The sequence below is a fragment of the Larus michahellis genome, chromosome 8 (assembly GCF_964199755.1).
Source record: "Larus michahellis chromosome 8, bLarMic1.1, whole genome shotgun sequence".
NCBI lineage: Eukaryota > Metazoa > Chordata > Aves > Charadriiformes > Laridae > Larus > Larus michahellis.
Genome location: NC_133903.1, coordinates 7651072 through 7663692, shown reverse-complemented (window position 1 = coordinate 7663692; position 12621 = coordinate 7651072). Strand labels below are relative to the sequence as shown.

General features: G+C 55.9%; 1 protein-coding gene across 1 annotated transcript in view; it reads right to left on the bottom strand.

The window, feature by feature from the left end:
* Positions 1-12621, bottom strand: part of GRID2IP (Grid2 interacting protein) — a 40952-nt gene that overhangs the window by 16729 nt on the left and 11602 nt on the right. The window contains exons 4-9 of the mRNA XM_074598150.1: positions 9585-9839; positions 7603-7688; positions 7113-7182; positions 5545-5639; positions 3882-4065; positions 956-1110 (exon numbers count right to left, since the gene is read on the bottom strand). Of these exons, the coding sequence (XP_074454251.1) occupies positions 956-1110; positions 3882-4065; positions 5545-5639; positions 7113-7182; positions 7603-7688; positions 9585-9839 (845 nt within the window). The remainder of the gene's footprint in view (positions 1-955; positions 1111-3881; positions 4066-5544; positions 5640-7112; positions 7183-7602; positions 7689-9584; positions 9840-12621) is intronic.

Genomic DNA, 12621 nt, shown 5'->3' with positions numbered 1-12621 from the left:
CAGTGATAACTGAGAGTGCAAATTAGGTGAGCAAATACCCAACGGGTTTCCATGCACAGCGGGGAGTATTTGCACCAGGACTTCGAGCTGTTTCTCCCTGTGAGGGGAACGGCTGTGCTAAAATAACTGTGCTCCTCCAAAAGTCTCTCTTGAAGCAACACCTCTTTTTACCTACGTTAAGTCTAAAACACCAACACAATGTTAATAGCTTAGAAGAATTTGAAAGCAATTATGAAGCCCAAATCCAAAGATTAAGATATTTCACTCCAAATTTGCCCTCGCTTTTCTGCTGTCTGTCTGCAAAGCCCTTAATCTTCAGCAAACCACAGCTGGCTTTTGTGTGGCCACAGCCCCAGGTGATGGCGTGGGGAGAGGGGGACCAGGGAGGAGGAGAATCGCTGACTGCCTTTCAAGTCTCTTTGGGAGACCAGCATTCCTGGGCAGGCTGGAGGAGCCACGCTCCCATCTCCTCTAACCACAGAACCTGCGCACATCTGACTGCTGGAGACATCCCAAGGGACGCCGCCATCACCACTTATTTTGCCTCTCTGATGTGAACACTGCCCCTAAACCGGTTATTTTCTTTCGGGACTTCCTAACCTCTAATGACCCAAGCGGCTTCCAAAAGCCTTTGCTCCCAGAGACAACCTCTGCTACTGAGCCAGGTGCCATCTCTCCTCTCAACGCAGAGTTTCCTTCCAAAAGCTACATGGCTCCATGGTGCAGAAAAGGTGCCCGACATTTACAGATCAACCTCATCGGTGTCAGGAGCTGGAAACCCCCTGCCTCCGTGCAGGCAGCGTGTGGGCAGGAGCCAGGCAGGGCAGAGCCGCAGCCGCTGCCCCTGGGGAGAGCTGGCTGCTCCCTCGCCGCCCCAGGGCTCCCAGTGCGATGGACCAAGGTCCCCGGTGGGACACGGCGTGTCCGTGCCATAGCCCAGGGACTTTCCTCTCACCTGCCAAGGACTTGTAACCAAGAAACCTGGCAATCTTTTGCTGGCAGTGCTCCTGCTCCTCATACGTCAGCAGCTGGTAGATAAACTGCCAAATGACTTGCTTGGCCGGTGTGTCCAGCACCGGGTACACATCCACAATGAGAGTGTCAATGTTCCTGCAAAATCGGAAAGAGAGGGCTGGGCAGTGAGCGCATCCCTACGGCACAGCCCCACCACGCCGCTTCCCTGGGCTCCGGTGCTTCCCAGTCTGCCTCCAGCTGGCTCTCAGCTGCCAGGCTCGGCTCCGAGGCTTTGGCACAAACAGATCATTCCAAAGGAGAGGTGCCACAAAGGGACCAAGCCCTTTGGGAAGTGGAGCTGGGCAGCTGGTGCTAATGGGGAGAGCAAGTTCCCGGGGACCGGCAACACCTGACAGCCAGGTATAAAACCTGGTTTGTGAGTCAGCCAGGGCGTGTGGGGAGTAAGAGGGGTGGCAGAGCACTGGAAAAGAGAGAGAAACTCTGGAAAGACCTGAATTTTAGCCAGCAGCAGGTAAGCAGGCTCAGGGAGGAAGGCATTGGAGAGGGTAGCTGGGCTGGCAGCCTCACCGGGCCGAAGGCTGGGTCTCATTTTTGGCTCTGTGATATGTAGAGATGGTGAAAGGGCTGTTGAGAATAGCAGGGCTGAGCACCCGATTCAATGAGAAGGATAAAGCAGCCCGGGGGAGGAGGGCTGTCCTGGGTCAGGGAGCTAAAGTCAGGCTGCTTTTCTACTGAGAAACTGAGGCAGAGATGATGGGTTAAAGCCCATTGCAACTATAGCATCCTTAACGGAGGAGTAACAGTAAGAGCTTCTTATAAAGAGCTGGAAGGTGATTGTATACGTAAGAACAAATCTGTTGTCTTGCTGTTAATTGAATGGACCATCACTGCCTTCCAAGGAGCAGGGACCAGGCATGCAGGGGAGAGCTGAAGGCTCAGATACTGCAAGGATTTCATTAATGAAGTATCTTGGGGGTTCCTCAGAGGCCAGCAGGGATAAGAAGTGGCAGGAGCCATCTAGAGCCTGCCAGAAGTCACCTGCTAAGTTTCTCCCTAGTTTTGGGCTAACTTGCCTTTTCTGGGGAGCTGGACACAGCTCTTTGGAAGGCCCTGCAGCAGTACCAGGATGGGATTTTCAGAGGAATGGGTAGGTATGTGGCTTCTCTCTGAAGCCTATTTCCCATTCAGAAAAGTTGCAGTGTTGTGGAGGAGCTGCTGAGGCAGGTGGCCGCTCTGCCCTGTGCAGGCACTGCTCCTCCCGGCCGGTGGCCAGGGCCAGCTGGCTTGTCGTGTGCAAACTGGCTGAAGGGCCAAAGCCCAGAACAGGGGTGTCCTGACACGGTCTCTTGTGTTTGCTGCTGGGAAATGCTGGTATCCGCACGCTGCGGTGGCAAGCAACATAAACCTAATGTGTGGGGATTTCCCTCCTTGTTGGAGCAGTGAGAGGTTGCAGCTGCTCGTCTGGGACGGGCACGCAATTGGGTCATGATGAATTATTGTTAAATGGAGCAGTGGCCTCTCCGTCGAGCCATCTGGGACAGCTACAGGCAAAATGAGGTGGTCAGAGGAGAGGATGGGCATGGCGGTGCCCTCGCTGGGCCTTGCTCCCCCAGTCAAACGCTGCTGGAAGCCCAAGCAACGTGGGCAGCCCTGCACTGGGAGGGGAACCTGGGGACTTGATTCATGGTACTTGGGTTCCCATCTTTGTGCCACTGAGTACGAGCAAGTAGCCCGCTGGGATCAAGTCCACGTTTCCCAGTTGCAGACCCCGAGGAGTGGATCTGCTCCCACAGCCGCCGCTCCGTGGGCTGAAACGCCCAACTGGGGAATCCCATAGAAGCAGCGCAGTCTCAGGAGAGCACAAAGCAACGATTTCTGCTTTACGGGGACAGTGTTAGTGATCCCAGGGCCTCAAGAGGGTTCACTCAGCTGGTTTCAGTGAGGGTGACATAGCTGGGCCTCCCCCAGCACCTGCAGGTGCAGAGGCAGCCCGGCCTCCCTGCACAGGGGGATGCTGTGGGGTGCTGCAGCCTGAGCCACAGTGCACAGGGGCAGCGCTACCGCTTTGTACTCGGTAGTTTCTGTTCTCTCTTACCCTCAGTAACCTAAATACTGAGGGCTTCCCTGCACTTCCTTGTCAATCTGAGGATTTGACTCCTCTGATCCTTCAGCCTTTACACCAGCGGGCTGCTGCACCGTTGCAGCAGGAGCCTGCCTGGCCCTGGCTGATGCGTCCGCAGCCCATGTGGGACCCGGGCTCCCGAGGAGCAGCCAGGCAACCCGGCTCAGTCGGCTCAGCAGCGAGCATCTCCCAGCGGGATGGCTTCACCATGGTGTGGAAAGATTGAAGATCAAGGGCAGAAAACAAAGTCACTATTGAAAGTCTCGAGTCTGCCAGGGGATCGGTTTTGACCCTTGCAGCAGGGTGGGGAGGATGTGCTCCATGGCAGGATGAGAGCTCTGCCAGCCACAGCCGTTCCTGTGCTGCTGCCAAGGGAGTGCTGCAGCCAAGATACTGAGAAGAGCGAGAAGATAAGGGTGAAACACGGTGAGGTTTACTGAAAGAGACAGAACAGGATCTGCAGCTGTCGGGGACAGCCAGAGAACCCACACTGGGGGACCAAGGTCACTTTATGAGGGATTAAGGGGTGACCGAATTAACCTCAAAAGCTAAAGGGTCTGCCCTATCCTCGGGCAGGACACCTGGTGAGAGATGGGCTTGTGCCCTGCAGACACACACAGGGGAAATACACAGCTGGGGAAACCAGAGAACGTGATCCCAGCAGAGCTCAGTGCTGACAGCCTCAAAGCCAAGGTCTGCCTTCTGCTTGGAGACCAACCCTGACACGGGCGTTGCTACCAGGCCAGGTCCCAGCATTAGAGGAAGGGAGCTGCTAACAAGTTACCGATGTTGGAAGAAGCCTTCCAGCGCTTTGCAGATGGTATAGCGCTCAGGTGGAGTCAGCAGGTGCTCCAGCTGCTGGTTGAAGGTCCTTCCTTGAATCTTGATGCTAGAGGGGAGTATCTCTGCGACCCACTGCAGGGAGGTGAGGGCAGAGGAGGTGCTCGGGGAGTCAGCAGAGTCAGAGTCTGCAAGGCGCAGGTAGAAAGGAAAAAAAAGAAAATTCAACAGACAAAGGGTCTTAACCGTGGGTTAAAAGGCTTGTTCCGAAACCAGGGGTCAGTCCTGGGGACAGCCAGGGCAGCTGTGCCCATGCACAACGGGTGCTCCATAGAAACACAAATCCTGACGTGCTGATACAGACACTGCTACCCCAGCAAAAACAGATTTCAGTCGCTGGAAGGCAGCATGGTGACAAGGTGAAATGTCTCATCTGGAGCTGTGACTGCCCCTGCTTCCTCCCATGCTCTGGACCAGCTGCTCTGGAGCTCGTGGCTGTTCCAGGAGGTCCATGGACCTGCTGGAGACGAGCAGGGGTGTTTTGACTGGGATGCTGTCTGGGATCTGTCTGGGATCTGTCTCTTCAACCATGCTGCTTCCACGCTTTCTGTGAACACAAGCGGGTGGTATTCCTTCTCTGGCTCTCTAAAGCCTCTGCTCAAGTTTCAAAGCACTTTATGATAACCGTAGGCTTCAAAAGCAGCATCAGTCAAGGGTTACCTGTGAGGGAACCGAGGCATGGAAGGTCATTTGCTTTGCCAGGCTCATCTGCACTGGTCCCTGTGCTGCCCCTGCAGCAAGCGCAGGGCAATAAGTACAGCTGGGAGAAGGGACCCGATGGAGACTGCGGGATGCACTTAGCCACACAGAAATACGGCCAAGGTAGTGGGAGCAAAAAATTCCATCTTTTCTTGGTTTCTTTTGGAGGGCAGTGAAGCAGCTGGAGTACCACTGGCTCTGCACTGTGAAGTAGTGAGGTGCTCGGTTTTGTTTCTAGCGCGCAGGCAAATGAGTTGGTATCACAGGGCTCCTAATGTGAAGCTCAGCAGAGTCCTTGCTGCTCTGGAGGGACGAGCCAGTCCCTAATTCCTGGGCCTACGCATTGCGGAGCAGCACCCCAATAACGCACCGAGCCTCCTGCCTCCGCACAGCTTGCGAAAGGCAGCAGTGACCGCTCCCTGCCCTGGGCCGCGGTCCTGCCCCCCCGCTGAAATTGTGCTGACACCCACCCCGCATCGCCCCAGCTACCCTCATCTCCCGCCGACTCCCTCACCAACAGCAAGCTAAATTATTCATAACGGCAGCAGTTATCCTGAACGGCACAGTCCATGCACAACCACGGGATTTGCACAGCGACCACGGACGCGCAGAGTCGGATTACTTCGGTCAAGTACATGGCACAGACTGCACGTAAAGGGCATTGGCAAGGGCCGTCAAGGACAATCATACAGTAGGATGAACCCATCTGGAAAGCAGCCAAGCCTGAGATTAAGCCTGATCCCAGAAATCGGGCAGCTACGTGCTGCGGCGGGAGGACCAGCCCTCTGGGCAGCACTAAACCCATCAGAGCCTACGGGAGGTATCGGCAATTCCCTCCTGCACGGGGAATTTGGGAACCAGCATGGGGTTTTCTGCTGCTCTGAACCCTCTCCTCCCCGCGCTCTTACCGTTGGAGACGTTGACGATCCCCTCTTCCACCACCAAGGTGGGCATGGCCCCGCTGCCCTGCAGCATCGACACCACCTTGTCATGGGAGCAGTTCCTGCGGGGCACAGGAGAGCTGGGGTCAGCGCTGCCTGTGCTCGGGGAGGAGAGACCGTGAAATGGAGTTTGTGGCTGCCTTCGTTTACTTGCAAAAAGCCACAACTTGCTGCTCAGAGCCAGGCAGTGTTGAGCCCTGCTGTGGTTGCCCTGGATTATCGATTTTTGCTTGGTTTTAGCTGTGCTGTTCTGAAAAGAGCCTCCCCGAGGGAGAGCGTGAGTTGCAGCCTGTGCCCGGGCTCTGCGCTGTACCTTCAGGGGGGAAAAACTGCAGGGCATGCCTGTGAGCACTCCGTGGAGCTGGCACAGCTTCTTCTTTAGGAAGAAGTTCTTTACAATGCAGGTGGTGAGGCACTGGAACAGGTTGCCCCATCCCTGGAGACATTCAAGGCCAGGCTTGATGAGGCTCTGAGCAACCTGATCTAGTTGGAGATGTCCCTGCTTACTGCAGGGGGGTTGGACTAGACGACCTTTAAAGGTCCCTTCCAACACAACACATTCTATAAAAAAAAAAAATAAAATAAAAATGGAGCCAGCGTTACTTTAAGCTACGCTCAGACCCAGAAGATGAACTTTCAATTTAAATGATACAGTGCCGCGGGTCTCTCCTTGCCTGTCCTGATTCTGCATGAAAAGAAAATGCAAGGTGGAGGTAAAATGCATTTTTGTAGGCAAAAAAAATCTTGGAGTGTCCTTGGAGAAGGGTAGAGGCTGGGCTGGGACAATGCCTGCTAAAATGCGGGCTTAGAGGACAATCTTCATCTCGGTTTCCTCTATTTTCTGGCAATGCTGCCTCAGCCAACAGTTTGCTGGTTCAGCTGAAATGTGAGAACCTGAGCATTGACAGAAGCAGCATCAGATGTTTAACCTTCAAATATTCATCGCTCTCTCTTATCGTGTAGCCTTTTCTAACCCTTTGCTCTTGCTTTTTGCGTGGAAAGACAAACCCGAGGAAATTCGGGCTGCTGCCACTGCCCGGCGAGGTGCACGCTCAGCTCTGGTTTGATCGCTTTTGTTGTGCGCAAATAATATATAGAAGAATTAGCTTCTGGGTGGAAATGCGATTGCCCATGTGGTTTTAAGCTTATGATCCCATTCTGGGAGTAATTCATGGGCTGGCTGGTGCTCCAAAGCAGAGCCACAAGCGTTTAACTCGTAGAGTTTAACTCAAAGTGGCTCAAATCAGGGTCTGTGGGTGGGTTGCAGTCAGGACGCGGTGTGTCATGCATTGTACGTGGTTATTTGCACAGAGAAAGGAGGAGCAGGGATGGAGATTAAATACTACTTTTAGAGGCCGTTTTTGTAAAAGAATAGTAAAGGAGATGTCTGTATGGGGCAAAACCCCTCGTGCACCTCAGCAGACAGCTCTCAAGGACCACCAGCTCTCGTTTCTGTTGCACAAGAGCGAAGAAGTGAACACACATGTGCTTGGCCTCCCACCACCCCCCAGGACCCCTTTTAAAGAGCCTCTTACCTCATGTCCAGACCATTGAGGAAGAGGATCCGGTCTCCAGCTTTGAGAGCAGCCTTCTCAGCTGGGCTCCCTAAATGCACAGGGAATGAGAGGGGCTTTAGCTGGTGGATCCCCGCTTGCAGGGATGGCGTCCCAGCTGTGCCCAGGGACGCCCCCCAGGGCAGGGGATCCACTGCAGCTGGATTATTTGGGTGGGCTGGAGCTGGTCATCGAGCCCAGCGATGCCGGCACCCAGCTTGCATTGGAAACGCAGGTGTGATTTCAGGCTATTCACTGAAAACAGGCATTTTTCACCCTTCAAAACAGGGAGTGAATGAAGCCAAACTAAATTGTACCAAAGGCGCTAGTTATTCAACTCGGGAAACTCCATCACTGAGCCTTGTCAAAATCCATTTTGCTATTCTCTAACAAACAGCAGGCACTTAAAATTTCGAGTTCAGGCCAGAGATAAATAAATGCCTCTGAATCTTGTGGCTGGAGGTTTCCTTACCTGGCAGAACAGACTCGATCCACACTGGGGCATGGCCACGTAGTGTGAAGCCAAAGCTTCTGTTGCCTTTATAAACTCGCACAGTTCTGCAGGTGAAAAAAGCAAATGTGAAATCGGAGCCCAATATTTGGTCCTTGTTTCCTTTCCCAGCCCCTCCAAAGGCCTGTTAGCCCGGGTGTCTCCTGAGTGCCCAAGCCCTCAACGCTCCCTGTGTCCCTGCAAAGTCCCTTTGATACCGAAGTGCCTTTCCAAGAGGAGCCCCTGGACATGCCCTGCCCACAGGGAGAGGGGATGGAAGGAAGGTGTGTGGGGGTTTGGCGTTCCCGGATGGCTGCAATGTAGCTGTCTGTCCTGCCAGCACCACCAGCCTCTCCTGCCCGCAGCCTGCCCGTGCTGGGGAGCAGAGGGAGCCCACGGCGCTGAGCCAGCACGGGGTGGTGGGATGGGGAGTGATCCAGGAATGCTAGAAATGGCCCAGACAAAACCTTGGGGAGGGCTGGGGGGATGCGGGTGCCATCCCCTATGTGTCTTCACTGCAGCCATGGAGCAGACACAGTCCCCACTGGGACCAGAGCCATCTATGCTGGAGCTCTGGAGTGGCTCCTTTAGACACAGTCAAGGCTTTCTGCGAACTATCTATGAATGCCAGGGCTTCAGCACGGGGCAGGTGGGGGCTCCGGTGGCAGGAGGAGACAGCACTGCTTTAGTGGCAGAGCCCCTGAGCACAGACTTTTACTCTGCGTGAAATATCGAGTTCATAAATCCACCATCCAGTCCTTCAAATCCAACGTGTTTTTAAAGTGGAACAAGGGATATATTATACAGAATAAGAGAGACAACGCGTTTTAGGGGGCAAAGGTCTCGTAGGTTGATGAGAGAGAAATTAAATTCCGCTAGGAAATTTTAGAAGGAGTATTAGGAAATCTCCCTGCTGGGAGGCTGATTGGAGCTGAGAGTTGTTCCCCGCAGGGAGCTGGGGGAAGGCAACATCACCGAGATCATTTACAACTAGAAAGCCTGTTGTAGGGACTGATCCTACGCTGGCAGGGAGGGAGACGGTGCTGGACCTGGATGTTGGATAAGTCACACCAAAAATTATCCTGGCAGGAAGGTGTGCTGCAGCTGAACACCCTGGAGATACCAGCTGGAGGCAGGGGAATAGCTCAGGACGTGCCTGCGGCAGTGCAGTCCGTCCCAAGAGGATTCCCCGGCTGTGCTGGCAGACCCAATCCTGCTCTCTTGTTCATGAGACGGGGCTAGGAATGGAGCGGGAGCCACCGCCAGCACCGCAGGGCTCCTCGGCTCTCCAGGGCTGCTGAGGTTGGCCATATGGGCAGCGGGAAATGGGTTAATCCCCTGTGCGGGAGGGATTGTCCGTCCTTCCTCCCACGGCTGCACCCAGACACCCGCCGGGGCAGCGCAGGATGACACAGACTGCTCTGTCCCCAGGCACCCTACATCCTGCTGGCACGGCTGGGTATCCTGCAGCCCGCTGGCACGGCTGGGTATCCTGCATCCCACTGGCACGGCTGGGTACCCGGCATCCTGCTGGCATGGCTGGGTATCCTGCATCCCACTGGCATGGCTGGGTACCCGGCATCCTGCTGACACAGCCAGGCACCCTGCAGCCCACCCAGCACAAGAGCCGACATCCCCTCATAGCCGGCAAGTGCCCTCTCAGCTCCTCACACGGCTCGTCCCAGCCAGCCCTGCAACAGCGAGGGGGCAGAAAGGGTGGCCCAGAGCTGGGATAAGGGGTGAAACATGCCCAGCCTTCAAGAGGGAGAAGTCTTTGTTCACAGAACCATTTAGGTTGGAAAAGACCTTTTAAGATCATCAAGTCCATCCTCATCCCATGAGGATTTCGCCCAGTCTGCACACTGAAGACATCCCCTTTCCCTGGCATCCCTCCTCCATGCTGCCATCCACGTAAAATCAGACCCTGCTTCCGTGAACTCCGGGGCATCCAGGAGAGGTGTTACCTGCGGGCAGCCCCAGAGGCCACATTGCTGGTGATGAGGGAAGTGGTTTTCCGCAGGCTCTTGCTGGTCTCCTCATGGCTGCGGGGCACGGAGCTGGCGCGGGTGGAGACGAGGAGCCGCTCCTGGTGGTCCTCGCTCCGGCTGCGCCGCAGCCGGTTGCTGTGCTGCTCGCTCTTGGAGCGGCAGAGCTTGCTGATCAGGCTTTGCGACACCACCTCATCAAACCGCTGCCGGTGCTTCTTGGGGATGAAAATCCTGGAAAAACGAGACAATGGAGGGGAGTGAGCAGGGGGGCTGGGGCGGCTGTGACCCAGAGCTCCAGATCCAGCCGTGCCTGGGAAAGAAAATGTCAGAGGAGCCCCAGCCCCTCATTCGCTCTTGGCCTCAGTCTTCCCTGGAGCTACAAATGCTGGGGCTGGGGACGCCGAGGACACCGGCTGCATCTCCTGCCCCATCCCATGCCAAGGAGGTCAGACCCCTGCACAGTTCAGTGCTCGCAGAGACTGGTTGAAACAGATCATTCCTCCTCATGCATTCCATCCTGGACGCCTTCAGCTGCTGGTCCCAGTACGACAATGACGAGGTTGAGCTCAAGCCCCAGATGAATTGCCACTCCTCTGTGACAGCCAGAGGCCCGGCAGAGGAGGACCCTGTCCTGTCACGGCATCTGTCCTGTCATGACCCCGCTCCTCACTGCATGGTACCCACAGCCAGGGGTCCCAATGTGCAAGTGCCCCTCGTGTTGCCAGAGCCAAGCCGCCTCCTCCAGACCCGCTTCTTCCCCAGCATGTTCTGGGACTCCCAAAACGTTCCTCCCCATCTCCCACCTCAGCCCATCTACTGGGAGCCCTGGACTCTGCTCTCCTGGGCTCCAGCCTTGGCTATTGCCACCCTCCAGCTCCTGTCATGGTCTCGCACCCCTTGAGAGACGCTGGTGCTGTGGGGACGAGGATGGGCACAGTGACACTGCAGACAAGGGGACACCACTGGGAACTTGTTCCTTTTCAGGTCACCTCCCCTCTGCCAGGTAAGGGCTGCTCTGACAGCAGCAAAGTGGCCTTTGTGCCCCCCCACAAGGACCCCCCGGGACCCTCGGGGGATGCAGAGCAAGCGCAAAGCGGGATCCCAGGAGGGTGCGTCTGCACCGCTCCCACCCTGGCCGGGCTTCACCCCTGTAACACGGGGAAACGCTTTTGCTTTTCCTTTTCCTTCTGCCATCGCAACAGCGAGACGCTGCCACCCCGCTCCCCTACTCCTGCCCTCCCATTTGCACATTTAGGGGCTTCTGGAGGAGCTGTTGTCTCCGTGTGTTTCTATAGCAACTCCTCCCTGCACCCATACCGGGCTGCCTGTCGCAGCTGCATTTGCTCGTTAGACAATACCGTCTTGTGAGGTTCATTAGTGCTCTTCACCTCGTGGCACATGAGAACGCGCTCCCTACATTAACACAAACTCCGACACTTGGGGTGGAGGAAGGATGTGAGCATCACTTCCAAACCACCCGGGGAGCACATCTTCCGGGGCCGGGGGGGCCAAACCCAGAGCTGGTGTCAGGGGACACAGAGCAACTTGCTCTGAGGGGCTGCACCTTCCTGCTGCCAGCGTGACATGGCTGTGATGATGGTCGGCTGCTAATGAAGCGTGGATGGAGAGGCTGGGGCTGGTGGGGGGCTCCCTCCTCCCTCAGGCAGCTTCGCCAAAGGAACCCGAAAGCCTGGGTGAAGCCAGAGGAGAAGGAAGGGGAGGCTTCAAATCCCAAATCTACCAGGATGAGGACATCCCTATTTCCCTCCCACCAACAAAAGGCAAAACTCAAAATAAGAGCTGATGCTCATGCTAAGTAGGAGCAGACAGATCGCAAGCCATCCCGAGGCTGACATATGCTCGCGCAGAGAATTTGGTGATGATAATTTTAAATAAGTAACACATTGGTACAATTCACAGTCAATTTGTGATTAAGCAGCAACTAGAGAAGAGTGAAATCATGCTAATAAATAGTTCACCCAGCTGTAAGCAGGCTCCCGCGGGAATGCAGGCTGCCACAGCCCCGCAGCAGGGGAGGACACGGCGTGACAGCAGCGAGTCCCGGCAGGACCCCGCGCCTCTGCCCTGGGACAAGTCCGGGTTCCTCGCAGGCAAAACGAGCACGCTCCCATTTAAATTGGCCAAATTAAATTGGCCCCGCTCGTTCCAGCAGGGCTGTCCCACTTTGCACTGACTGCCACCTCGCCTGCGGGCTGACAAACATCAGGGCTGAAGAACAAAGTACGGCTAGCTCCATAACCGGGCACAAGGACAGGCTCTACGGGTTTCACCATGAATTCACTCCGTGCTAGAAGTAAAACGGTGTCTTAGTAAGGAGAGGAGCTAAGTGATGGGTAAAAATAACCCTATTAAAGCATGCAAAATACTTTCCTTCTGCAAAACCCTTTGAGAGAATTTGCAGCGCAGTCTTGGGGAAGCCGGGATGCCGGGAGCCCCCTCGAGGGCTGCTGGGGGCTGGATCCCCCGAGCGCCCCGATGTCCTGCGGTTCAATGGGTGCTGGCCTCCGAACTGGGTGTGCTCAGGTCTGGTCCTTAACGAGGGACCCACCAAAGGTGGGGTGTCATTAAACAGCATCGATGCCTCCGCCTGCCCTCTGCTCTGACACAACACCGCCCGTGCAGCATGTATCGGCACCGGCACTGGCACCGGCACAGGGTGGATGGTGCCTGGTGCTTAGCAGGAATCTGCAGCTATTTCGGCAGTGCCCTGCCATCCCACGGGACAAGCCCGGCTTTGCCTGCTGGCAGGGCACATGGATGCTCCTACCCTGTTTGCAGAGTTCGGCCTGGGACCAGGGACAGACCCGTTGTCCCAGCAGCCCCGCAGGATGCACGTGCCCATGGGAGGGCTTGGGAGCCACACGGTGCTGACCTCGTGCCTTCAGCTTCCTCCTCCTCCTCGTGTGCTCCAGGTCAGCCCTGGCTCTGATCCCTGTTAGAGAGCGGATGGGAAAAGCGTCCCCAGCACTGGGCACTGCAGCCCTGCGCCCGC